Here is a 27,178-nt window from a genome sequence, read left to right as displayed (position 1 = left end):
TGTACTTATCCAGAGTGAGCAAAAGGGCTGTTAAAATCACTCTGGACCCCTCACATCCAGCACACTCCCTCTTTGAACTGTTGCCATCTGGTCGACGCTACAGAGCACTGAGCACCAGAACGACCAGACACAGGAACAGTTTCTTCCCTCAGGCAATCCATCTTATGAACAGCTGAAAATAACAGTGGGACACACTACACTATTTATATTTATATACACTACACTTTTTATCCAACACATACTTAGCGTACACGTAAATCTTTTGCACATAATATACATGTACATACATGGAACACACTACACTACTTATATTTATATTTATATACACATACACTTATTTATCCAACACACATACTTAGCGTACAGTTAAAATTTTTCCACATAATATACATGTACATACATAAATGCTCATTTTAATATACCTGCCATACATTGTCAATTTGTATATTGTCAATCCTTACCCACCTATTTGTATTTTTTTGTATTTTTTATTCCTCATTGTGTTTTTTGTTCTGTCGCTGTTATGTTGCACTGCGGAGCTCTGTCACGAAAACAAATTCCTCGTATGTGTGAACATACCTGGCAATAAAGCTCATTCTGATTCTGATTCTAGTCCATTCCAGTCAGCTGACATCTTAGTCTTGCAGTTTTTGACAACTGAAATTATTTCATTTTCATCAGTGGCTTGAATAAATATAGTTTTATCAGTGTTTGGTATTTTACTCAAAACATCCACTTGATTAGTGTTGACTATTTCTTTAGCCAATTTAGGAAATATTCATGAAATATTGATTAAACTGATTTGCAGTTTCATCAGATTGATTGATCAAAGTTCTATCGTTTATTAGAAATTCAGTTGGAATGTCAGCATTTTGATTTCCCTTTTTGATTAGTTTGCTTAAAGCACTCCAAGTATTTTTTATATTACTTTTATTTTTCTCCAAAAAAGCACCATAATAATTAATTTTACTTAATCTTATAATACTAGTTAATCTGTTCTTATATTGTTTGTATGTACATTATGCCTCTTTTGTCTTCTTTCGCAAGAAGTCTTTGTACAGTTTATTCTTCCTCTTACATGCTTTTTGAATTCCCCTCGTAAACCAGGGCTTTCCTGTAAATCTATGGTTCATAACTTTATTAACTAGAGGGCAGTGTTTTTCATACAAAGTAATGAAGATTTTGATAAATGTATCATATGCAGTATTTACATCGTCTACATAAACATTATCCCAACTTTGTTCCCTTAGTTCATTCTTAAATCTGGAAATAGCCTCTTGAGATTTTAACCTTTTTACTATGATTTTTTTTGTTTTCTTTTACTGATTTAAACACTCTTTTTATTACTGTAAAAACTGGTAGATGGTCAGATATATCAGTAATTAAAACTCCACTTATTATTTCACTTTCTAGAAAATTAGTGAATATGTTGTCAATCAGAGTTGCACTGGATTTTGTTATTCGAGTTGGTCTTGTTATGGATGGATACAAGCATAAACTGTACATGGAATGAATAAATTCTGTAAAAGTTTTTTGTTTTTGAGGATTGAGCAGATCAATATTACCATTTTACTTCTTATATCCTCATACAAATCAATCATTATTTCCTGAAACTTTTCAATACAAGACCCTGCCCCTGGTTTTCGATACACACAGCTTATGGCATTTTTTGATCTTTCAATCTCAATTTCCACTGTTACACATTCCATGATGTTGTCCAGAATTAAACACTTACTACTGACCATTTTACTTCCCAAATTCTGATCAATATACAATGCAACTCCCCCGCCTTTTTGACAATTTCTACTTTTGTAGAATGCATTGTATCCTTCTATTTTAAACAAGCAAGATGGCTCTTCACAGCCAAGCCATGTCTCTGAAATAGCTATTGCAGAGTATTTATTTTTTGTTTGTTCCAGACAGTCTAAGATCTTGGGAAAATTTGAATTAAGACTCCTGCAGTTGAAATGTATAATGAACAATGAATCTCTTAGAGTCATTTGGGCCTCAAAATGGTCTTCAGTAAAGTATTCACAACTGTTCAGTATTTTTGTATAAAAATTGTTATCTGGATCAAGATCATTTTGCATATCTTGTGGTTTATATTCTGTATAATCAAACGTTTTAAATTGCAGATTTTCATAATCAGAATAACCATAATCTGTTCTTACAGTGTTTATAGTTGAGGGTAGGTCCATCTGGTTGTGTCATATATCCAATTTGTTGTCTTTCATGGCATTCCCTTTCTTTCAATCTGGGTGATCCATGGCAATATTCAGTCATTTATATTGGTCCAATTCTGTTATATCCTTAACAGTGATCACTTGAGCTTCTTCTGGATGTCCGTTAAGCTTGATCAGAACTCTGCAGTTTCTTGTCCAGGTGTCTTGAATCTTCTTTTCTTTCCTCAAAATCCTTGCTTTTCTTGCTATTGTAGCATTTCTCTTAGTTAGGTGCTCATTCACATAAACACCTGTACCCTTTAATTTTCTGCCATTCCTAAGCACCTCCATTTTGTGCTTTCTATTAGCAAAGCGAATCAGAATATTTGACTTATTGCGGTCTCTCTGGGGCAAAGTATGGCAAGCAACAATGTTCTCACTATTTATTGTAATGCCATTGTTGTCAAAGAACTTGATTACCTGTTGTTCAAGCGTTGGTAATTCAGGACTTAAGAGCAGGATTTAACAGATTTTTCTCTCCCCCACCACGGGCTGCTGCCTGTGCATAAGAGCGTTTTATTTCAAGCCCTGATATCAACAGGTCATCCTTCCTTGAATACTGCTCCAAATCATCAATTCTTCTTTCCAGTTGTTCAATTTTCTTGTCCTTTTCTTGTGCCTCTTTTTTCAGTTGTTTAATTTCCTCCGGCAATTCCTTTAGGCCTCTTTGTTCGGTTGCCACTTGAGTTATTTCCTGTGACATGAAGCCCAGAGCCCTCTTAATTTCATCAATGTCTTCAGCCAGTTTCTTATTAGCCATTGCATCAATGAAGATATTACAGGTAGGTATGCTACCGGGGTTGGGATTTCTTCAGTGTCTGCTGTTGAGCAGTTTAGGCCTTGTATCCACAATGTCCAAGATATGCCTTCAAGACTCAAAATACTTACACATCCAAAATCCTTATATGTTCAGTTCATAAAAGATTACTTTAAATGAGGTAGATGGTGTCTTATTTCCTTGATATAGTTAAGATTGTGGAGCTAAGTGACACCACCACATCAGCATGGCAGACATAAATGGAAGATTTGAAATATGCCTATAATTTGCCAGTTCACTAGGATCTAGTTTTGGTTTCTTAATAAGAGGCTTAATAACCGCCAGCTTGAATGGTTTTGGGACGTGACCTAAAGATAACGACAAGTTAATGATATTGAGAAGCGTTTTTTGATATTGAGATACCATTTTGAAGGCTCAGGAAAACATTTGCAGGTGTTTTGAGTTGATTAGCTGATTGGCATGTCAGCATATTCTAATTTGTTGAGATAGTGAATTGGTGGGCTTTTGTTAAATGTGAGCCAAATCATCACAATTAAAAGAACCAAAGACTTAACTTCAAAGACTACTTCAGTCTGTGTGTGATGAATTTATTTAATACCCAAGTTTCACAATTTGAGTTGAATTCCTAAAATATTTTTTTTTTCTCCATGACATTATAATTTATTGAGAAGCACCTGTATCTTCATGGAACATGATCTTTACTTTATATCCTAATGATTTTTGGCATAAAAGAAAAATCAATCATTTTGACCCATACAATGTTTTTTTTTTGCTATTGCTAAAAATATACCCCAGCGACTTAAGACCGGTTTTGTGGTTCAGGGTGACAAATCTACACTTGAGAATACTTTTTAACTAACTTTTTGCCCATTTTACTTCTTATCAGGGTGTTTGGCTTCCCTGTCCATTACACAGACGTGTCGAACATGAGTCGTCTGGCCAGGCAGAGGCTGCTGGGAAGGTCATGGAGCGTCCCGGTCATCCGTCACTTGTTTGCACCACTCAAAGAGTACTTCGCTTGCATCTGAACTCAAATCCAGTACAGATGAGAAAAATCGAAACCGATGTAATACCAAGAGCTTGGAAAGCAAGCTCTCGTATGTTATTTGCAAGTTCGACATCAGAAAAAAAAAAAAGGTATTTCATGTTTTGTTTTGTTTTTTTTCTTCTGGTTTGGAATAATTGACTCTTTTTTTTTTTAATTCTATTTAATTTTTTTTATTATTCATTTGACTTTTTAGCAGTGTTATCCAGTATTTGATTTATGTGTGCAAGCTATACTTGAGACATGGCCTCCTTTTTAAGGCACTGAGAGACGATGTAACAAGGAACGAGAATTCGTTGATACGGAAATCGCATTTAGTTCGGCCAAACATTTCGCCTCCTGATTTTTTCGACTGTCGGGTAGCGGATCGATCCATTTCGCGCGGTGCGCATCTCTTTCCTCTCCTCCGGCGTCTGAGCCTTGGTAAGAGCGGGAAAAAAAGATTTTCTCTTAGTGTCAGGGGAGCTCTGTCTTAAACAATCCAAAACACCAGATCACAAATACCTCTTTGTTTACAGTTTCTATACACAACTGAAGGTAATAAAGGTACTACTGTAATAGATGACAATATGGTGCTTCAAGGGGGTTAAAAACATTGCAACTCATGTGGTGCTACTACTCGAAACAAGATCACGGGGTTATGTTTTGTATCGTCGTCAGGTAAAACGAACGACTGAAACCTTGAAAAAAAAAAATGACAGGTCAAGCCAGGTCTGCCACATCTCATTTTATATCTTTTACAGGCTTTTTGTACAATATTCTCTGGTGCTCTTTTAAAAAAAAAAGAAAAAAACATACCTCAGCCTTTCAGTCTTTGAGGTCTGCTTCCTTCAGTATGCCTGCAATCCGAACACATGAAACCAGCCACATGGGCGGAGATGTTTTTGTCATCCATACCTTGAAATCAAAGGCTGTGGTGATCTACTGTTTTTCTAGTGTCACACAGGCCAGAATCATTACTGTACAACTCTTAGCGTGCGTGGCGGCCACAGGAATGATGGCGTCGGTCGGTCGGGCGGTTGTATTGTCGGCCAGGTGAATCAGCCTTCAACTGCGGCGTCCGCAGGCTATTCTCAGTCAGGTGCAAAACTTTAAAGGTGCGTCTTCACAATGTTCTTCTAACTTTTAATAGCAATTTTTTTGTGCTGTGTTACCAACAATATCAAGCACTTTTGTATATGTATACTTCTTTATTTCTGTAATATTTTATTTTTTAAACTTTCTCCTTGATTCTTGTGAATTGTTCTTTTTTTCTCGGTTATGTTTAATGATGTGAAACTCTTGCCGTTATATAAGGTAATACTTTGTTGTGTACAGTAGGGCTGTGCCAATAGATGTGAACGAATGAGCTAGGATAGAATAAATCCGTCTGTCATGCCGGTGGTGAAGGGGCCGAATTCAAATAGCACCCCTCTAATGTTTCCATGTGCTACAGAGTCGCTTTATCATAAATACAGTATAGTGTCTGCTCACGGTTCTTACCGCTTTATATAATCCCAAAGTGAGTGTGTTTGTTAAGTATCCCTGTAGGAAAAGTAGTCGGATGGGGTTAACTACAGCTGGTCCCTAGCGTAGATCTGAAAACATTATTATGTTTGCCAATGGTGGATGTTGACCATGTCAATGATGTAGTTATCACGCAAGCTAAATTTGTGAATCTGGTTAGAAACGGGCTCTAATGAAATCCTCGTTAGGCTCTCTTTTTTAATTTAAGGCATTGCACTGCTTACTTATCTTAACATTTGTCACGTTCTGCAAAGTTGCTTTTATTATTTTCCCAGTTTTATCGACGCCCAGATTTGTTTCTTTTTGTACATTTTGTACATAGAAATTGTCTGTAGCTTTTTTTAATGGCCTATGAGATGTACAAATATAATTCTTTGCTAATATATACTATAGAATCAAAACAGCACTCAAATTGCAAGAGGGGGTAATTGACAAAATGGCAACAGGCTAATTGACATAAGCTATAAAGCAGCAGGGTGTCTTTTTGTAATTATTTATGCGTGTTGAACGGAGGATCACACTAAAGAATGAGTTCGCTAAGTGATTTTAACAGTCCCATCTTTACTGCACAGCCCTACATACAAAAGTGTGTTTCGATTTGCTTTTTAATTCTTGTTTTAAGTACTAAGAGAGGGATTGTAGGTGTTTCCTAAGGTGCTAAACATTTTATCTAATTGAGAAAAAATATATTATTTGGAAAATAAATAAACTTGTCTTTTTTTCGATTGTTTCTTGTAGTATCGGAGAAGCACTATTATTTCACCCTCTCGTATAAAGATATTAACAAAGGCATTTTAACTTTGTACTTGAAAAAATTTATGATAAATGATGAAAGATTCTTATATTGTTTTAGAATAGACATTGTGGGTAGTTGTTGCTTAACTGTGGGAAATCATGTACTCCTAATGGGAAAAATAAATAAAAATGTAATAAATTTTGCTGTTAACATGTACTTGCTTAATATCCAGGCAGAATTGCTTCTAAGTCCTACATTCCATGCCATATATCCAGCCCTCCATCTTCTTTTGTTTCATTTTTTTTCTTCTGTTTTGTTAAATTTAATTTGCTTAATTTGGGTTTATATATAAATATATATATAAATATTTGGCTGTAACAGCCTCTTGTATGCTCTCCTAACAGGTTCTCTGTATATCTCAGTGACACTGTTGATATTTGTGACCTCTGTTGTGTCATATAAACTTATTTCAAGCCTTCTCTTCTTTTGCAATCAGCTCATACAGCAAATGTAGCAATCATTCGCCACCTCTCCCCCTTTCTTTCGTTATGTACCCAGAACGAAGAAAAAAGGCTCCTTATGTACTTGTGCTGGAGAACACTTGAATAAATGTATTGTTTTTTTGTGAAAAAGTTGTGTTTTCTTTGCAAGTATCTAAAAAAATATATGTGATTATTAGGTAAATTATTAATTGTATATCATTATTAGTTAAATAACATTTAACTTCTAAATATGTATTATTTGTATCGAATATTTCAATATAATACTCTGGAAAGGATGCGTACTATTAATATAAAATATATATATTTACATACAGGTGCATCTAAAAAAATTATAATATAATGAAATATAATTTTTCCCGGAAACATTACAAAAAGTGAAACTTTCATATATTATAGATTCATTACATATAAAGTAAAACATTTTAAAAGTTTTTTGTTTTAATTTTGATCATTAGAGCTTACAGCTCATGAAGGTAAAAAATATAGTATCTCAAAATATTAGAATATTTACATTTGAGCTTCATTAAATGATCATCCCTACAGTATAAGTTCCAGGTATCACTTGTTCTCTGAAACCACAATAATAAGGAAGACTGCTGACTTGGCAAAGGTCCAAAAGATAATCATTGACACCCTCCACAAAGAGGGTATGTCACAGAAGGTCATTACTGAAACAGAGTGCTGTATCAAATCATGTTAAATGCAAGTTGACTGGAAGGAAGAAATTGGGTAGGAAAAGGTGCACAATCAACAGGGATGACCGCAAGCTTGAGAATACTGTCAATCGAAGCTGATTCAAACACCTGGGAGAGCTTCACAAGGAGTGGACTGAAGCTGTAGTCAATGCATCAAGAGTCAGATGTCTTCAGGAAAAGGGCTACAGCTGTCACAGAACCAAGCCACTCCTGAACCAGAAAAAAACGTCAGAAGCATTTCACCTGGGGTAAGGAGAAAAAGAACTGGACTGTTGTTCAGTGGTCCACAGTCCTCTTTTCAGATAAAAGTAAATTTTGCATTTTATTTCAAAATCAATGTCTGGAGTCTGGGGGAAGACTGGAGAGGCACAGAATCCAAGCTGCTTAAAGTCCAGTGTGAAGTTTCTGAAGTTAGAGATGATGTGGGTGCCGTAACGTCTGCTGGTGTTGGTCCATTGTGTTTTATTAAGTCCAAAGTCAATGGAGACTTTGGAGCACTTTATGCTTCCGTCTGCTGACAAGCTTTATGGAGATGCTGATTTCGTTTTTCAGCAGGACTCAGCACCTGCCCACAGTGTCAAAACCACAAAGTGGTTTGATGACCATGATATTACTGTGTTTGATTGGCCAGCCAACATGCCTGACCTGAACCTGAACAACATGAATCTTTGGGATATTTTCAAGAGAAAGATGAGAAACAGTCGATTTGAGCTGAAAGCTCAATAGTGCCTCAGCAGTGCCACAGGGTGATCGTCACCGATGATGGAGTTTGAGCTAAAGGAGCCCGGCCAAGTATTGAGTGCATAAATGAACATACTTTAAAAAACTTGAACTTTTCTATTTTGCAAATCCTTTTTTTTAATTGATCTTAGAAAATATTTGAATATTCTGAGATACTGGATTTTTTTACTTTTATGAGCTGTAAACTCTAATCATCAAAATAAAAAAAATAAAAAAATAAACTTTTGAAATGCTTTACATGTAATGAATCTAGAAAATATGAAAGTTTCACTTTTTGAAATATTACAAAAAATGTACTTTTTCAAGATATTGCAATTTTTGGCGATTCACACGTGTGTGTGTGTGTGTGTGTGTGTGTGTGTGTGTGAATATGAGTATATTACATTGAGTATATTATATTCTATATATATATATATATACATACAGTGGGTACGGAAAGTATTCAGACCCCCTTAAATTTTTCACTCTGTTATATTGCAGCCATTTATGTTCATTCAAAATCATTTATGTTCATTTTTTTCCTCATAAATGTACACACAGCACCCCATATTGACAGAAAAACACAGAATTGTTGACATTTTTGCAGATTTATTAAAAAAGACAAATGAAATATCACATGGTCCTAAGTATTCAGACCCTTTGCTGTGACGCTCATATATTAACTCAGGTGCTGTCCATTTCTTCTGATCATCCTTGAGATGGTTCTACACCTTCATTTGAGTCCAGCTGTGTTTGATTATACTGATTGGACTTGATAAGGAAAGCCACACACCTGTCTATATAAGACCTTACAGCTCACACGTGCATGTCAGAGCAAATGAGAATCATGAGGTCAAAGGTACTGCCTGAAGAGTTCAGAGACAGAACTGTGGCAAGGCATAGATCTGGCCAAGGTTACAAAAAAATATCTGCTGCACTTAAGGCTCCTAAGAGCACAGTGGTCTCCAGAATCCTTAAATGGAAGACGTTTGGGTTGACCAGAACCCTTCCTAGAGCTGGCCGTCCAGCCAAACTGAGCTATCAGGGGAGAAGAGCCTTGGTGAGAGAGGTAAAGAAGAACCCAAAGATCACTGTGACTGAGCTCCAGAGATGCAGTCGGGAGGTGGGAGAAAGTTGTAGAAAGACACCCATCACTGCAGCCCTCCACCAGTCGGGGCTATTTGGCAGTGTGAACCGACGGAAGCCTCTCCTCAGTGCAAGACACATGAAAGCCCTCATGGAGTTTGCTAAAAAAAACACCTGAAGGATTCTCTGGTCTGATGAGACCAAGATAGAACTTTTTGGCCTTAATTCTAAGCTGTATGTGTGGAGAAAACCAGGCACTGCTCATCACCTGTCCAATACAGTCCCAACAGTGAAGCATGCTGGTGGCAGCATCAGGCTGTGTGTTTTTCAGCTGCAGGGACAGGACGACTGGTTGCAATCAAGGGAAAAATGAATGCGGCCAAGTACAGGGATATCCTGGACGAAAACCTTCTCCAGAGTGCTAAGGATCTCAGACTGAGCCGAAGGTCCACCTTCCAACAAGACAATGACCCTAAGCACACAGCTAAAGTAACAAAGGAGTGGCTTCACAACAACTCCGTTACTGTTCTTGAATGGCCCAGCCAGAGCGCTGACTTAAACCCAATTGAGCATCTCTGGAGAGACCTGAAAATTCTCATGGCTTTATTAGATCAAAAGGGCGCTTCTACTAAATACTGAACAAAGGGTCTGAATACTTAGGACCATGTGATATTTCAGTTTTTCTTTTTTAATAAATGTGCAAAAATGTCAACAATTCTGTGTTTTTCTGTCAATATGGGGTGCTGTGTGTATACATTAAAGAGGAAAAAAAATTAACATAAATGATTTTAGCAAATGGCTGCAATATAACAATGAGTGAAAAATTTAAGTGGCTCTGAATACTTTCCGTACCCTGTGTGTGTGTGTGTATATAAAATAAATGTATTTGAATAATGTTGATTTTCTTTTTAATAATTTGGTATTTTGCATAATATGTAATACTTTGTATTATGTAAAATGGTTACATTCTGGAAATGACAACTTAAAAAAAAATTATTATAACCATAAGTATATGGACACAACTATATATAGACTTTTAAATTATTGTGTTAGTTTATTCATGTATATATTTAGCAATAATTCAAATACATATATTTTATTAAAGATTATATTTTTTACAATATCTATGGTATTTTGGTTAAATATATATAATGCTTTCTATATCTATATTATACATACTAATTTATATTTGTACATTTTATATTAGCATGCATAAAAAAACGACATATATAACTAGAACTTCGTCTAGTTTGCACGGTTGCCACATTGGCAATTTGGCATAATGATCCAGTTCCATCCCCTATAACTCTGTAAATGGTACGTACCGCTGACGACAGGACACGCCCATACTGCAATGCCATTGGCCGCTGCTGAGGCCATCGCTATGTGTCTCCTGTGATTGGTCAGCGCCGGCTCTCACAGTCTGGATGCTGCTGCAAGCGTAAGGTTTACCAACCCAAGCATCTGCCTGCCGTCTAACAGGCTTTATTGTTCACCAGTGCTGAAAGTGAAGGAAAGGCGCTTTTTAAGGATATAACAAAGGAAGTAAGTGCACTATGTCTCGCTATTTTGCATTCATTTGTAAGCTATTTTCAGAAACTCATCACTGACTAGCACAGAGATATATTGCTTGGCTCTGAATCGTGTAATTTTGTGGTATGGAAAGAATCTCCCAGTCTTGCGTCTCGTGTTTCCCGTATATCATTGCTAATGTGGCTTGGTAATTGTTTAACTATCGATTGAACGATATTTAATAATCTAGCTGGTTAATGTGGATGTCGTGAGTTATGTCCATAAACAGCTCGAGCCCACCAGCAAAAAAAAAAACCACGATTAAACACGAGCTCACACCCGACATCTGATATTTCCGTTATGAAGCCGTTGTAATATCCTTATAAATGTTGAAAAACTAACGCACGTTGGCATTTCTTGACGCCTTGAGACATATTGAATGTGTTGTGTAGAGCAAGGGCTTGGTCGCCCCTTTGTGTGACACCCTCGATATGGTCCAAATGGGATGAGTCTACATCATCATCAGCCTCTGAATGAAGCCTCGTCCATGCAATCTACATATCAGAAGACATTACTAATGCATGTGTAATGCAATGTGTACATGCTCATAAAATACCTCTTTAAGTCGTGTTTACACTTCATGTGTCTGCATGCATGCTTTGCAAACTAAAAGTATTCTAGCATGAAAATTCAGAAATAATATATATATATATATATATATATATATATATATATATATATATATATATATATATATATAATGTTCATATATATATTTATATGCTATATAAATATATATTATTCCAAAATAAAATTATTTATATATATATATATATATATATATATATATATATATATATATATATATATATACACACCGGTATATATATATATATATATTTGATATATAGTACACACAAACACACACACACACAAATTGTGGAATACAGTATATAATTTAAAATATTTTTATGCAATTTTAAATTATATTTGAAATTATGTATATTGCATATATTGCACCAATTCTTCCTGTTTTTCATTCCATTCATTTTCCCCATTGGCACAATTAATATTTTATTTAATATAATGTAAATATTATTTTAAATTATATTTATTGTCTAAACAACATATCATATTTCTTTATTTATTCAATTTAAAGTTAATAAATATATCTTAAATTAAAATCAAATGTAGAATTAATAGAATTACTAATTATAATTAATATAATTATTAATTATAATTTAATTATTTAATTATTATAAAATTACATTTACTATATATATATATAATATATATTCAGTTTATTGCACTTATTCTTTCTGCTCTAATAGTTCTAATTGCACTCAATATCCCATCCTGTTTTACTGAATGGAAGTTTTTTCCACAAGAAAGATCAGAAGTTTTCATGAACTTCATGCTACACAGAAGAGTGCCATCTGGATCTTATGGAATATGGCACGGTTCAAAAGTGGGTCATTCCTGAGGAAGGCCTCCATGAGTCACGGCGAGGAACAAATGCTCCAATAATTTTTCTTCGAGCTGTGTTGTGAGGACAGGACAGATGTAGCTCATGCACCATACTGTTTCTTTTTATAGTACGATGTCTGAGGACACACCCTTATTCTCCAGCTCCATAGTATCCCCTCCTTGCTCACATACACACACTCCATTCACCATCAGGGGCTCAGAACAGGGGGGTGGAACCCTGGGAAGCACCATACTGTGAATATGCCGCACCCACCTGCCCCCGACTCACTTTGCAGCATAGACTCGCATGCAGGCTTTCACTTGGGATTAGATCATAAGGAAGTGCGGTGCTGCAGGGAATGTACAGCAGCAGCTGCTAGCCTACATATATTTCCTGCTAACGATCCCACATCCCTGCACATGCAGCGCTGGAAAATCTGGGTCAGAATTGCTCTGATAATTTTTAAGCATTTAATATGATTTCCACGCTCTGTTTCTGTAGTGTGTTGGATGTTGAGGTTTTGTTGAACCCACATTACTGGAACGTTTTTTGCAGTGCTGAAATTGCTTTAATGTGTCATGAATAATTAACATGTTCACATGTAATTACCATGTAGTCGATAATCTGACTAATCATGCCAAGCTGCCGATAATCACACATGTTGGTGTCAGTTTACCCGCTAAAGTGAGATTCTAGAATGGCGTAATGCTTTGCAACCTCTTTAAACTAATGTTGTGGAACATTTGGACTGTGATATGAATGATTGATCCTGTTTGGACGTCAAGTAAGGACATAATTGGTTTCCATAGCACAAATGTGGAAAAATGGATAGCTGCAAGCTCTGTTGAGACATGTGGTGTCATTCCAAAAGAATGGGGTGTATTTTATTATATAAACAGGGTTCCCACTTCCCACGGTCATGGAAAACCTGGAAATATCAGTCACTGTGATATAGTGGAACATTTCTGGAAATGAACATTTAAAAATTCAATGATTTTATTGGCTTCATATGTTTGATAAAATATAGTAAACAGGGCTCTAGACTCATTCTTTCAACTGGTCGTGCTGGTGCAACAAACTTTCTCAGTTGGTTGCACCAGCCAATGATTTGGTCGTGCTTTTTTTTTTTTTTTTTGCTACAACATGAGATTATTCAGTGCATGCTGATGGATAGTTTTTCTGTTATCATACTTAATAGTTATGGTAACAAATGTGGGATTAAGTTAACATTCAACCATTCTTTTTCATCAGTATTCTCTATGATTTGAATATTTTTTGAGTCTTTTACTATGTTATAAGCCAGTCTTCAGTTGCTTTCGCTTTTGCGCTCTTAATGTCACGTTTTACAAGTAAAGATAATTTTCTGTTGTGCTTACATCTTTACACCTTTCACTTTTTAAGACTAAAACAAATGCTTGAAAGATGGATTCATTGTTATTCGTAATGAAAAGTACAACACTAAAACAGTACAATTTTGCTTAGCTTGTCAGTGAACTACGGCTCTATGTAGTAAATGCTGCTCCACCTGAATTACTACTAATCACAGAACTGGGTTTACTGACAAAATTTGCATGACAATCGCGATTAATCACTTAATAATGCAGCCCTAGCATATATAATGTTTATTAACAAAAATAAGACGAGGCATGGCCCACACGACATATACTGTGTAATATGTAGACTAATATATTACAGAGAAAACACATGGAATCAAATAAATACGAAAATTAAATGGAAGCCTCCATAACGTGGAGGGAATCATTGCTTTATAGAACATTTATTTGAAATAGAAATCTTTTGTAATAATGACAAATAAAATTAATGTCATTTTTAACAAATTTCATGCTTCTTTAATCATTAGTACTATTTCTTTCAAAAAAATGACTGAATGGGTTATAAAGACCCTGTAGTTTTATATAATACACATCAACACTTTGTCTTTGGATTCTCGTAGGTTGAACCATGTGTTCCAGCTCAGCAACGGTGCGCATTCTTATAAAGGGAGGTAAAGTGGTGAATGATGACTTCACACAAGAAGCGGATGTGTACATTGAGAATGGCATTATCCAGCAAGTGGGCAAGGAGCTGATGATCCCAGGTGGGGCCAAGGTTATAGACGCCACAGGAAAGCTGGTGCTTCCGGGTGGCATAGACACCAGTGTTCACCTGAACGAGAGCTTTATGAACGCCAACACCGCGGATGACTTCTACAGCGGCACCAAGGTATGAAAGCCAGAATTTACTCAGAACTGACTTACATTCATAATATGTTATTGGTCATACTAGGAATTATTTATCAGTTGTCCATGTTATTCTAAAGAAAATCTTGCTCCACCTCTAAACAACATTTTTATTTGGCTGACATCATCAAGACCTCATTTTTAAATCCCACCTCTCTCAATTCATTCAATTCCCAATGGTTAAAATCAAATCCCACACAAGTTTGTGTCCTGTTTCACTTGGAATTATGTCACATTACAGAAGTAAAATACTGATTTACGTTGAGTGATAATCATATATTTTGCCATGGTTATGAATATTTTGATTCCCAGCTAAAATAATATTTAATTTAGGGCTGGACAATTAATAAATTTCAAATCGCGATTATAATTATGGATGCCACAACTACATAATCGTTCAAAGCGCCAATTAATCATTCAAAGTCCACTTATGTTATTCAGAGTGCTTAAGATGTGTTTTTTCTTTCTACATGTTATATTAAGAGCTTTTCCCATTATTTTAATTATAAATACATTCATATTTTAACTTTTTTATAATTTAAAGAAGAAACCAATCCAATGTATAGTTGACATTTAAGGTTTGATACTATAGAAAAGCACCAATGCCACGTTTCCACTGAAATTACCCAGAACATTTGTACCAGGAACTTTTTTTTCCAGGAACTTTTTTCCCCCCAGACCTGTTGCTTTCTGCGTTTCCACCGCGGTGTAAAGTACCGGGAAGATTAGGCAAATAGACTGGTGACGTAGGTCTGCGCGCGTTTCTCAATACAGAGTACGCTGATTTTGGACGTGCATTCTCGGTAGTGCAGACTTTGCTCATTCGACTCGGGAGTGTGATTTCCGCGACGACGCAAATCCGGTAAATCTGCAATAAGCAGCGTACTTCATAACTTCAGTCAGCTCGCTTTGGCTACTGCAATTTTCCTCTCTGTATATTTACAATAAAACGAAATAGGATATCAAATACCACTGCCTCCTTTCGTTTTCATTTAAGCATAATAACAGCTGCAGAAATGTACTTAGTTCAGGGATATGTGTATATATACAGCCATTACAATGAAAAGAAATATTATATAGATTTGCCTTTTTTATTTTCATTTTAATATACAGATAAATTGAATACAGACCAAAGAAAACCTGTTAGATTTACCCAAAACGAATTATATTTTATGTTTAACCACTAAAGATACATCAGAGCCAGCGGCACACATCAGAAGGTCTAGCCGAGGAGAGGCTGCTTCTCGGCGGATAGATGATCACTGAGCTCCCGCTGGTCGCGTGGAGCTGACCGTCTCTGAGATCGGCGAAACACATTTTTAAATAGGCGCTGTCTTTATAAATAAACCACAGAGTTGAGTTTAAAACAACTACATTCTCGCCCTGAAATACTTTTAAAATTACATTTCATGACACAATAACAGTAATATTTTGAAAATGTTGTTCCGAATAAATGGTGGTTGAACTCAACCAATGCTGCGTGAACTCAACCAATCAGGATGTTTAGTGGCCAAGTCCCGCCCCCGAAAGTTCAGGAACTTTGAAAACGTACCACCTCGCCAGCAGGGACTTTCTGAGGGGCATTTTTTTACCCGGAACTTTATTTAGTTCCTGGTTCCTGCGGTGGAAACACACCGGGTACCAGGCCAAAGTCCCTAGTTCCTGGGTAAAGTTCCTGCGGTGGAAACGCGGCATAAAAGTTTTTCAGTTAGAGCGTTTTCAGCTTGTTTATTAAAAAAATACAGCATGCAGTTCCATAAAACAGTGGTATAAACATCATTCAATATAAATTGTGATAATCATAATTAATAATCGCAATTGTGATTTTTATCATAATCGTGCAGCCCTAATTTAATTATTTTTAAGTAAGTGTTAATTTTATACAGATTTAAAGTAATCATACACCAGTTTCCTATTTCTGTGCCATATCTGTGGCCTAGTGGTTAGTAAACTCTGTTACTCATGTGGGAAACGTAGGATTGAATCGGGTTTGCGCCACATACCAATCTCATATCCTTTCTTGCCTCAAAATCATTTTGTTTTCCTTCTCAAATGTCACTAAAATGTCAAAAGCCCTAAAATATTATGTTTTATTTTATCTTGTTAGTATGGAGCACCACGCATGAAAGGTGAGAAAAAAAATAATATTGTGTAAGAATTTGTTACTAAGACTTATTCATTTGTGGCCATGTTTTATTAATCTGTTTCCTTGTTTTAATTTAGATAAAGTGTGGGAATTTTCCGAATGTAAAAAAAAATCTAGGGAGGTTATTAAAATGGCTTAAAGGCTTCAGCTTTGTCACTTCTAAAATGAAATAGCTTGGCTCCAGTTGGGGCATATAGAGAAAAAGTAGAAGCAAACAATTGATTTTTTGACTTTGGACCCCCACACACACACACCTTGGGTGGCTCCCACCATCTGCCGGGGGCCTATTATCTCACAACAACTGAGTAAGTTGTCCTCAGAAGTAACTAGTATGGTAGCACTGCTAAGAGTATAGTACTCTAAATCATTTTTTTCAAAGAAGTAGAACTATTTTGATTTTCCTTACACTGTATTTTATACAAAATGATTTTTTTCAGATAAGCGTTTTCATATAGTGGAAGATCTGAACTAAAATGATGTGTGATGTAACATCCATTTAATGTCAAATTCATTTGTTCTTGTTTTATAAATACTTCAAAAGCAGTGATGCACTCGCTTCAGCAGCCCTGCCTAAATAAATCCCATGGGTCACTTAGCAGACACTGAGATGCAAGAGTGAGCATTGCACACTCACAATCTGCCTCCATCCACCGCAGGGCTCGATTCACCCTCACAAATACATACACGCTCTTATTCCCAGAGTGCTGGGGGCTTTGAGATGACAAATAAAGAGTTGTTATCGGTGCTGTTATTGTTAGCCTTGGCAACACAAGTGGCATTCTCTTCCCCCCTCCTCCCCGCTACAGCCATGAGACTCGCCGGGCGCAGAGACAAATGGAGATCAGATTTTGTTTCCATAGATACAGGAGCACTGCTGCAAAGACTGCTGCAAAAGCCTTTCACTCGTGCCATTGTGCCAGAAGACAATGGTGCACAAATACACGCCCCTTCAGTGGATGTAGCTGCCCGGATTGTGTCAGCTGAGAGATGCTTTTAAAGAGGACCGTTTTTGTGGTTGAATTACTGTTAATTATTGTTTCCTCATACTGAAAAAAGCCTTCTACTTTTTTTTCTGTAAAAACATTATGCTCAGACAGATATTGTGGGATATTAATTAATGATGTTGGCTAAAGCATTATGAGCAATGCATATTATTATTTTATAACATTTTTGGTGGATAATCCACACTGTCTTTGACTTAAAACTGGTGCAAATGAACAAACAGACAAAAATCCTCACAAAGTCCTAGCAATGATGAGAGCAGCAGCCACCAGAACACCTTAGTAATGCCCATAATGCCCTGATAACCACCCAAACATCCTACTCTAGCAATGATCAGAGCATCCTAGCAGCCAGCAGATTACCATAGCAAAGCCAAAGAAATTAGGGCTGTTCGATTCCACAATTTTTGGAATCGATTCTGATTCCAATTCCTGGTCGATTCCAAGAATCAATTCCTCACTGTTGTTTTCGATTCTTTTTTTTTTTTAGATTAAAGGAACCTAATCTCACCATGATGACTGCAGAATAGTTAGTATAATGTATCCTTCCTATAATATAAGGCTGAAAAAAAAAAACCGAATATTTTAGACGATACGAAAAATGTAATTTTGTCAGCTTTGCCTGTGAAACTAGTCATAACCCAACTCAGCAGGGACATGCGTTTATCGCATGAATTAAATAAGACATGAAGTGTCTAAAATAAATGTGCACAGTTCAGCTGAATGATGAAGTTTACTTTGTATACTTTGCACAATATTAACAAACTGTACACTGAAACAAAATAACCAGAACATTAATGACTGATAGCGCTCATGGTTTATCTGTCAATCAGATGCGCTCTCGGCCACTGATCTATGCTTGTGACGTGTTCTTTTATAATTATCATTGGCTGATAGAAATGTTTAAAAAATAGTATTTTAGATGGTAATAAGATCAAGACCCTCAATGACGTCATGATCCATTCTGTCATGCAGCGCTCAAAATTGTGGACAAGCCAGTTCCACCGTAAAATAACCTCTGAATTGTTTAAATATATATATATATATATATATATATAAAATTGAAAATAATATTTTATCTCACAATTGTTGTAATTATGGTTTTGGTTAATTTTGCTTCTAAAATGGAAGGCTACATCCTAAAATTCTTCTTTCTGTTTATTTTCGTGAATTTAAATCTGTGCAGCCTTTGTTGGATGTAGCCTTCCGTTTGAGAGACTCCCATAGATGAGTTTTGTTGAACTGAAAAAGACTCTGAATGAGGAGTCAATTCCCCTTGATGGAATCGATTCCAACCATTGGAATCGACTCTCGATTCCCAACGCCTCGGAATCGAGGAATCGATTCTTTTTGGAATCGATTCCCAGCCCTAAAAGAAATCAGTACATCCTAACCAGAAGAACAGTTTAAAAACAAACTAACAATTCCCCAGCAACCACCAGATACCAAATTTTATGGAACATTATATCATGATAATTTTTTTAGCTATATCGCCCAGCTCTAATCACAACATCCCAGCAACCACCAGAACACCCTAGTAATGCCTGCAATGCCCTAAAAACCTCCAGAGCATCTTTAAACAGCCCATGGACCGTTGGCTGTATGTCTGATGCTTACGGAGCTCAAAATCGGAAACACATCGGATTGGTTGAATTATAAAGGATTTCCAGGAGATGTGTGTCACGTTCTTTAACATTCCACCTTGACGTCAAACCCACTCATGGAAGAAGACAGCCATTGTGTTTACAACTGTGTACACTTATCAGGATCAACTAAATGCTGGATTTTCAAAAGTACGTGAAATATTTCAAGTTTGCAGTATAGAATCTTTAAAATATGTCAGAGAGTTTTACACATCAGTCTGTTATTGTAGGAACATTGCCACGTGCCTAAACATGACAATGCACAAAATGAAACGTGATTGGTTGCTTTAGCTCTCGATCATATTGCCTCTTGGATGGGCCTTGGCAATTCAAAGTGGCCAAGGTTCCCAGACCTTCTGCCATCAGTCTGACGATCTGGCTACGTGAGACTAAGATCACCCTAGCAAAGACCTAGAAATAAGAACATCCTAGCAGTAACACCCTAGAAACCACCCATAGCTCCATAGCAATGCCTTAGTTATAACCAGAACATCATATAAACACTAGGGATGTCCCAAGCCGATCTCAATGATCGGGATCAATGCCAATCAAGCATTTTTTTTTTAACTGATCGGAATCGGCTCTCCTTAGCCTGATCCTTATTTCTGTCAGCTGTCATTCCCATGTCGTGCAGTAGATGTAAGCGCCTTTAAGTGGGTTTGCCAACCGCCAATGAAAGAAAAAGATGCTCAAATGTGTCTGTTTACTGTCATTGGCATTTTTGTAACTTTCCATACAGCTCCACATCCGAATATGCATGAGTTCAGGGTGATTCTAGCTGAACATGCAATCATTTGTGTGAAACAGAAGCAGTTTAATGTGAAGTCAAAACTCTTATCAGGTGCTTTTTGACGGAAAACAATGCAAAGGTTTTTTTTTTTTTGCATAGTTTGTCCAACGCTGTTTTTTTTTTGTTTGATGCAAAATAAAGCCAATAGTTTAAGATTATTTAAAGTTTGTACATAAAGAAGTTATTGATTCATTCAACAAGACTTGTACCGGCAAATAACTATACTCTCCAGTGATTCCCAATGGTTTTAGAGGACAATTACTCCTCGTCGCCCCCTGTCGTTTCAAACAATAATACAATGGCAAACGTGACAAGTATAAAAGCCTTGTCCATAGAGGTGCGCGCGCAGTCAGCGGAGGCTCACGAAGTGGATCCAGGCGAAAGTATAAATCCTGCTTCAGACAATCTGAAGCATCAGATTGTGATTTTCAATTTATTTTTTCAGATTGTCTTGACGATGGACAAAAACTGGTGTTCTAACACTGCAAGCTTCATGCTTTCTAACCATATGTAGCCATTTTTGTGCGTATTGTACATATAAGTTTTGTATAAAAGTGTCTGCTGAATGAATAAATGTAAATGTAAACGCATATAAATGCCTGTAAACAACTACCCAGAACACCATGAAACAATGGCTTAGCAACTCTTCCGTTTACATTTTGAATACAGTTCTCAAATACAGGTCTAATTCTGAGTGCTGTTATGTAACTTTATATTTCATGCAAAGCTTTTGTGAGCATGCTTGTATTATGTTTTGTTGTTGTTGGCCCAGTAAACCGAGTGATTGGTATTGATGCTGTATGGATCGTCTGTTGTTTTATTATTTCTAGGCTGCTCTGGCTGGAGGCACCACTATGGTGATTGGTCATGTGCTGCCAGAGAAGAACGAATCATTGCTGGATGCTTATGAAAAGTGCCGCTCTCACGCTGATGCCAAGGCCTGCTGTGATTACGCTCTTCATGTGGGAGTGACCTGGTGGGGACCAAAGGTACAAAGTGTGTGTTTGCTGAGTAGGCAAACTCTGTATCTATAGTTGATTTAGTGCTTTTCCTGTTTATCACTGTGAAGCTGCTTTGACACAATATGTTTTATATAAAGTGGTTTAGAAATAAAGGTGACTTGGCTTGTTTTGGGATCACAGGTTAGTGCTCAAATGGAGACGCTGGTGCGGGAGAAAGGAGTGAACTCCTTCCAGATGTTCATGGCATATAAGGATATGTACATGCTGAGGGACAGCGAGCTGTTTCAGGCCCTGCAGAACTGTAAGGATATCGGTGCTGTGGCCCGCGTCCATGCAGAGAATGGAGAGCTGGTTGCGGAGGTATAAATCAGGGAACTGGTGCGAAACCATAATGTAGGAACAAGTTCTGCTCCAAAACCTAGTGGGCTTTTTACGGGCAGCAGTTTCACACATTAGAAACAGCACTATTTATTTTTATCAATAATTATTTACGTTACGTGAAATTACTGACCTTTGTTTAGAACTGAAGTGTATGTGATGCTGCCTTTACTTTGGTCAAAATTATCATGGATAATGTTGCCATCTTTCTTCCTGCATAGTCGTTATTTATCATGTTATCGCATGTCTGTTTTTATTCACACTAGGGTGCCAGAGAAGCGCTGGATCTGGGTATTAGTGGACCGGAGGGCATTGAGATAAGCAGACCTGAGGAGGTAAAGTAACCATTCAGATCATGTGACCATGAAATAGTTTTCCTTTAAGATATTAGCCGCGCTGCCACTCTCTCTCCAGCTCCTAGTCTTTCCCGTCTCTATATTGCATTTCCATGGATTATTAATAAACTCTTAGGCGTCTGTTCATCATTAGGTTTCACTGGTGACTTTTGTGTTTTCTCACTTACTTTGGGAATTTTCCATGTGCAGCTGGAAGCAGAGGCCGTCCACCGAGCTATTACCATCGCTAACAGAGTGAGTATGATGTACAAGAGCGTTGATGTATTTTATTCATTATTCATAGCTCCAATGACAGCCTTAACTGCTTCAGAAGTGATGCTTTTTGAAATACTAACATAGACTTGAGTGATTGCCTTTTCTAAGAAAGATACTGTATCATTAGTTCTACACACGAGTGTTTTAGTGTTAAAAATAACTAATAAAGATTCTGTATTTCAGAATTAAAACACATGGGTAATGCAAACACTCAAAACCTATTGCAGATCTGCTCTGATTCAGTAATTTGACAGTTTTTCTACAGCTCTATAAATGTTGTAAACAGCACAAAAAAAGCCCACACTTTTGAGCCAATCAGAAACCTTAACTATCAGTCAGCATGTTTGACTGGTGAGAGAGGGGGATTGAAGTTAGCAGACTGAAATAATGGCAATACGTGTGTAATATTTTAAGTTGTAATATTTCAGAATATTACTGTTTTATTGTATTTTTGAATAAATAAAAGTACACTTAACATAAAAGACATCTTTTAAAAACTAAATCTTATTATTATTTATGTTGAAAACAGTTTAAGATTGCTTTAGATTGCTGTGGAAACCATGATAAAAAAATGTCTAGGATTTTTAAGTGAATAGAAAGAACAACATTTGTTTGAAATATAAATATTTTGCAACATCATAAATGTCTTACTGTTTATCAGTTTAACGCATCTTTGCTGAACTAAAGTATTCATTTATAAAAAAAACTAAAAGCACTTTTGCTACAAAAGCAACTTTTGAACAAAAATGTACTTTACTGTTATTTCACAGCTGAAGCATAATATTCAAACAGTATATTTCATATGTGGTGTAAACAGAATGTCAAGAAAGCAGAACGATTGACCCAGCGTTACTATGCGACGAATAACAGCTTTGAAATATACACATTATACACATGCTTTTAAGGACTTTAATTGTGATTAGCATTGTTTCTGTTTGTTTGTCTCTTAGGCCCACTGTCCCATATATCTTGTGAATGTGTCCAGCATGTCAGCAGGGGATGTTTTAGCATCTGCTAAAATGCAGGGTAAGAGCCAGGCAATGCCACCCAAGGCCACTTCACACTCACTTTAATATATGGCTGGCGAATCTTCACCAGTAAATAACATAATGTGACTCCGAATACTGAAATGTGATTGGTCGACAGGGAAAGTGGTGCATGGAGAGACGACCACAGCTCATGCTGTCTTAAATGGGCTGCAGTACTACCACCAGGACTGGGCCCACGCAGCTGCTTTCGTCACTGTGCCACCACTCAGACTCGACCCCAACACACCCAATTACCTGCTCAGCCTTCTGGGAAAGTAAGTGGATTGACTTTATACTGAGGAGTTTCATTCAGTCCTATCTGTACAGTCACATAAAAGGCTTTTCACTGTGATGCAGCGACACTCTGAACGTCGTGACATCGGACCACCGACCCTTCACCACTAAACAGAAGGCGATGGGCAAAGACGACTTCACTAAAATCCCTCACGGTGTTTCTGGGGTGCAGGACCGCATGAGTGTGATTTGGGAGCGGGGAGTGGTACGTTTCAGTTAATCTAGTCAAAAGTTGAAGATTATTTATACCAGTTTTGATGCTGCAACTAAAAGACCTGTAGGAACTCCATTAAACACTTCTGCTTGTTTGCACAAATATACAGTAAACAAATTAACACCAACCAGGTGTGAATATTAATGAATATCATGAATATGTATTTGTTACCTGACTTTCACCTACTTAGTTTGCTGTAATGATTCATTTTGATGAAAATGTAATGAATGAAAAGCTAATAATTAATTGAATTATTACTTAATGTATGATGCAGCTGCTTCTAACAGTTGACAGAATTATTGTAAACCCCTTCCTTAATGGTTGTGGGCAATATTAGGCTAAAATTCATGCATGAGTGAATACTTTAAAATGGTACACCATCAAGACTCTGACTCTGATTGGTTCATTGCACGTTATGCCCCAAACACACCCATTACTCAATAAGAGAATAGGGACAACCCTTTTAGACTATGCACCGGGCACTCCGACTAGCAAAAGTGGATTCGGACATGCCCTGAGTGCACCTTCTTCAGACCATGAGATTAGATAATTAAAATAGGGCCCCTAAACTTATATTTAGTGGATTTAATGGATGAAAGTCATGTAATACAGTTAATATTCACATGATGATCGTTAATACTTGTCGTTAATATGCTGGAAGTGTAGCTCATGAATATTAGTTACATTATGGGACTTGGATTGATCCAAAAAGGTTATGCAACAATGTGAGGGTGCCAATAAGTGTCAATATTTCAGCACTGTTAAAACATTTGAAGATTTTTTTTATTTTAATTAAAAGAAGTCTCTTATACTCACCCATTATTTTGATGATGCCTTTATATAATAAAATATACAGTACAAACAGTAATATTGTGAAATATTATTATAATTTAAAATTATTATTATTTTAAAAACTAAATAATTGATTAATCCATTGATTCCAAATGTGTTTATTGTCACTTTTAATAAACTTAATGCATCCTTACAGAATAAAATGATTAATTCCTTTTAAAAAATCTTTCTGACCCCAAACCTTTGAATGGTAGTGTATATAAATAATATATAACAAAAGTAATGAATTACATAACCATATTATAATATAACATAAAGTATGCATAATATATTATAGACAGTAAACTTGCTGCTCAAACCACTACGAAGACAAAAATGGAGAGGAGAGAAAATGTATGCATCAAGAATAAAACAGAAACATGCATCAAGAATAAAAAACTTTTTAGCTCATTCTGTCTATCTTCCTTAATAGGTTGGAGGCAAGATGGATGAGAATCGTTTTGTTGCTGTCACAAGCTCCAATGCTGCAAAGATCTACAACCTTTACCCCAGGAAGGGCAGGGTCATCCCTGGAGCCGATGCTGATGTGGTCGTCTGGGATCCAGAATCAACCAGGTCTCCAAAACAATGAATTCAGTTCAAGTCAGCTGAGAATTTCAAAAAACATTTCATATTCTAAGAAATGACCTATATTAACATGGTTTTGTGTGTCCGCAGGACCATCTCTGTGTCCACTCAATGGCAGGGTGGAGATGTAAATCTGTACGAGAACCTGCGGTGTCACGGCGTCCCGCTGGTAACCGTCAGCCGCGGTCGTGTGGTCTATGAAAACGGCATCTTCACCTGTGCTGAGGGCTCAGGAAAGTTCTACCCTCTCCGAACCTTCTCAGACTACCTCTACAAGAAAATGGTGCAGAGGGAGAAGGTACTCAAAGCACAATTCTCACTCCACTAGATCATGTTTTTATTACAGTGTATGGCAGTGCATCGCCTGTTTGTTTGTGACCCTCTTCTCTCAGTGTCAAGCACTCAAGGGGGTGGAGCGTGCGCCCTACACTGGAGATGTAGCTGCAGTGCAGAATTCAGGGAAGAAGGAGGTGGGCCCTTCAGATGGGGACATGAACCCACGACCCTGCACGCGCCACGGGGGAATGAGAGACCTACATGAGTCCAGCTTTAGTTTGTCTGGTACAGTAGTGTGCATTAAATCTGAACTAAAAAATACTATACTTGACACTAAAACACACACATACACAGCAAAACACACACACACAAACACACACACATACATATATAACTTGTTTTTCTAAGGTAAAACTGTCCAACAGAAACACCAGCGGGTAAAGTTAAAGCAGGAGTTTAATAAGTTTATTATTAAAAAGAACAGCTGAACATCAGTTCATAAATAAAATGTGTAGGCTAATTGTTTAAATTAAATATATTGTTTAAATTGTTACTGCCTTGAGTTATTATTTTGGAATAAATGCAAAATGAACACTGATACTGATGTGATATACTGATAAGACTTATAATTAGAATATTTTCTTTTCTGATAGTATAAGTAATGTTTATTCAAACAAGAAAATAAGACTGAGGCCTGAATTTACATGTATTTAAAAAATAAAACAAAAACTATTTCTCCTCATTTCAGAACACCACTGCACGCCATATAAATAAATATATATATAAATATTTGCAGAACCTATGTTCAATGCCTGTAAAATTTCAGTAAAATATTTTCATTGACATTTTCATTGACATATGAAGAAGTGTCATTCTCATTATTATTACATTGTTAAATATGTTTTTAATAATTTCTTACAATTACAACATAATTCTACATAACCATACTGTGTGTGTGTGTGTGTGTGTGTGTGTGTGTGCGTGTGTGTGAGAGATTCTGTATTTTTAAATAATATAGAAATATTTAGTGAATGAAAAATACATTAATTTATAAAGTATGTAAATGTGTTTGTTTATTTACAATGAGAGTGTATGTAACCTGTGTAGCTCAATGATTTTTATTTTTTGCTAGGTGCCCAAATTGATGATAGCGTTCCAAAGAGAGCTTCGGCAAGGATTCTGGCTCCACCTGGAGGTCGTTCTAGTGGAATCTGGTAACATTTCGGATCAACAATTGCACAAGTCTGCAACTGAACACCTACATTTTTGACAACCTCACATCTGATGAAAAGTATTTAATTTAAATCACTTGCAACTAAATTCCTGTGTGTTTTTATATATGTGCGTGTGTATACGAAGGGAAAAATATATTTGACATTGGAAAACAAGGTATAGGTCGGAAATAGTTGTAAGAGATTTGGTGATCCAAAATGTTCCAGGGTGTTTTGTTCTTCATATTCAGTCAAATGAAATAGTGAAGGTTGTGTTCAGAATAAATGACAGATCCTTTTACTAATTGTTTTTGTTCCCACATTAACAACAGTACGTTTTACGTGAGCTGCCGTATAACCTGTTTTAAAGATAGCAACTGCAAAGTTGTTTAAGAATGGGAATGTTATTAGTTTGTGTATTTGGTCATGGCTTGAAAATGTGAACCATAGTAAAGGTATTTAATATTTGAACTGTTTTAATGTGTTGGCAGATGACTATACATTTACCTCAGTGTTTGTCTCTGGAGTTACACTTGTGTACATTAGCACTCTGCCTCTCTACACTCACAACTCTTACAGCGACCAATCCACAACACTTTCTGACAGCAGGTACAAACCAACTTTTACTTTGTGTTGAGGTGTTAATATTTGTTCTTATTTTTGACACTCAAAATTCAAAGGCAGTACAAGATAT

At 36.5% G+C, this 27,178-nt stretch overlaps 1 protein-coding gene across 2 annotated transcripts; it reads left to right on the top strand.

The window, feature by feature from the left end:
• The first annotated feature begins 10,685 nt into the window (after positions 1–10,685).
• On the top strand, positions 10,686–27,065 carry LOC132112922 (dihydropyrimidinase-related protein 5-like). 2 transcript variants are annotated; one of them, XM_059520673.1, is made up of 13 exons: positions 10,686–10,836; positions 14,226–14,494; positions 20,922–21,080; positions 21,234–21,413; positions 21,698–21,766; positions 21,977–22,021; positions 22,993–23,068; positions 23,189–23,345; positions 23,428–23,569; positions 24,843–24,985; positions 25,088–25,295; positions 25,390–25,558; positions 26,406–27,065. In XM_059520673.1, the coding sequence occupies exons 2-13, from the start codon at positions 14,234–14,236 to the stop codon at positions 26,489–26,491; spliced, it is 1,695 nt and encodes a 564-aa protein (XP_059376656.1). In that variant the 5' UTR covers positions 10,686–10,836; positions 14,226–14,233; the 3' UTR covers positions 26,492–27,065. The 2 variants fall into 2 exon arrangements, with proteins under 2 accessions (XP_059376656.1, XP_059376657.1); XM_059520674.1 differs by lacking the exon at positions 10,686–10,836 and adding an exon at positions 12,562–12,711.
• The last annotated feature ends 113 nt before the right edge of the window (positions 27,066–27,178 follow it).

The sequence above is a fragment of the Carassius carassius genome, chromosome 32, assembly GCF_963082965.1.
Source record: "Carassius carassius chromosome 32, fCarCar2.1, whole genome shotgun sequence".
Lineage (NCBI taxonomy): Eukaryota > Metazoa > Chordata > Actinopteri > Cypriniformes > Cyprinidae > Carassius > Carassius carassius.
The sequence above is the reverse complement of the archived record's forward strand: the minus strand, read 5'-3'. Positions and strand labels throughout refer to the sequence as shown.

Coding starts and splice junctions, on each gene's coding strand:
- LOC132112922 (XM_059520673.1), top strand. CDS start 14,234: ATGTGTTCCAGCTCAGCAACGGTGCGCATTCTTATAAAGGGAGGTAAA. Junction 14,495..20,921: donor ACTTCTACAGCGGCACCAAG/GTATGAAAGCCA, acceptor TATTATTTCTAG/GCTGCTCTGGCTGGAGGCAC. Junction 22,022..22,992: donor CTATTACCATCGCTAACAGA/GTGAGTATGATG, acceptor TTTGTCTCTTAG/GCCCACTGTCCCATATATCT.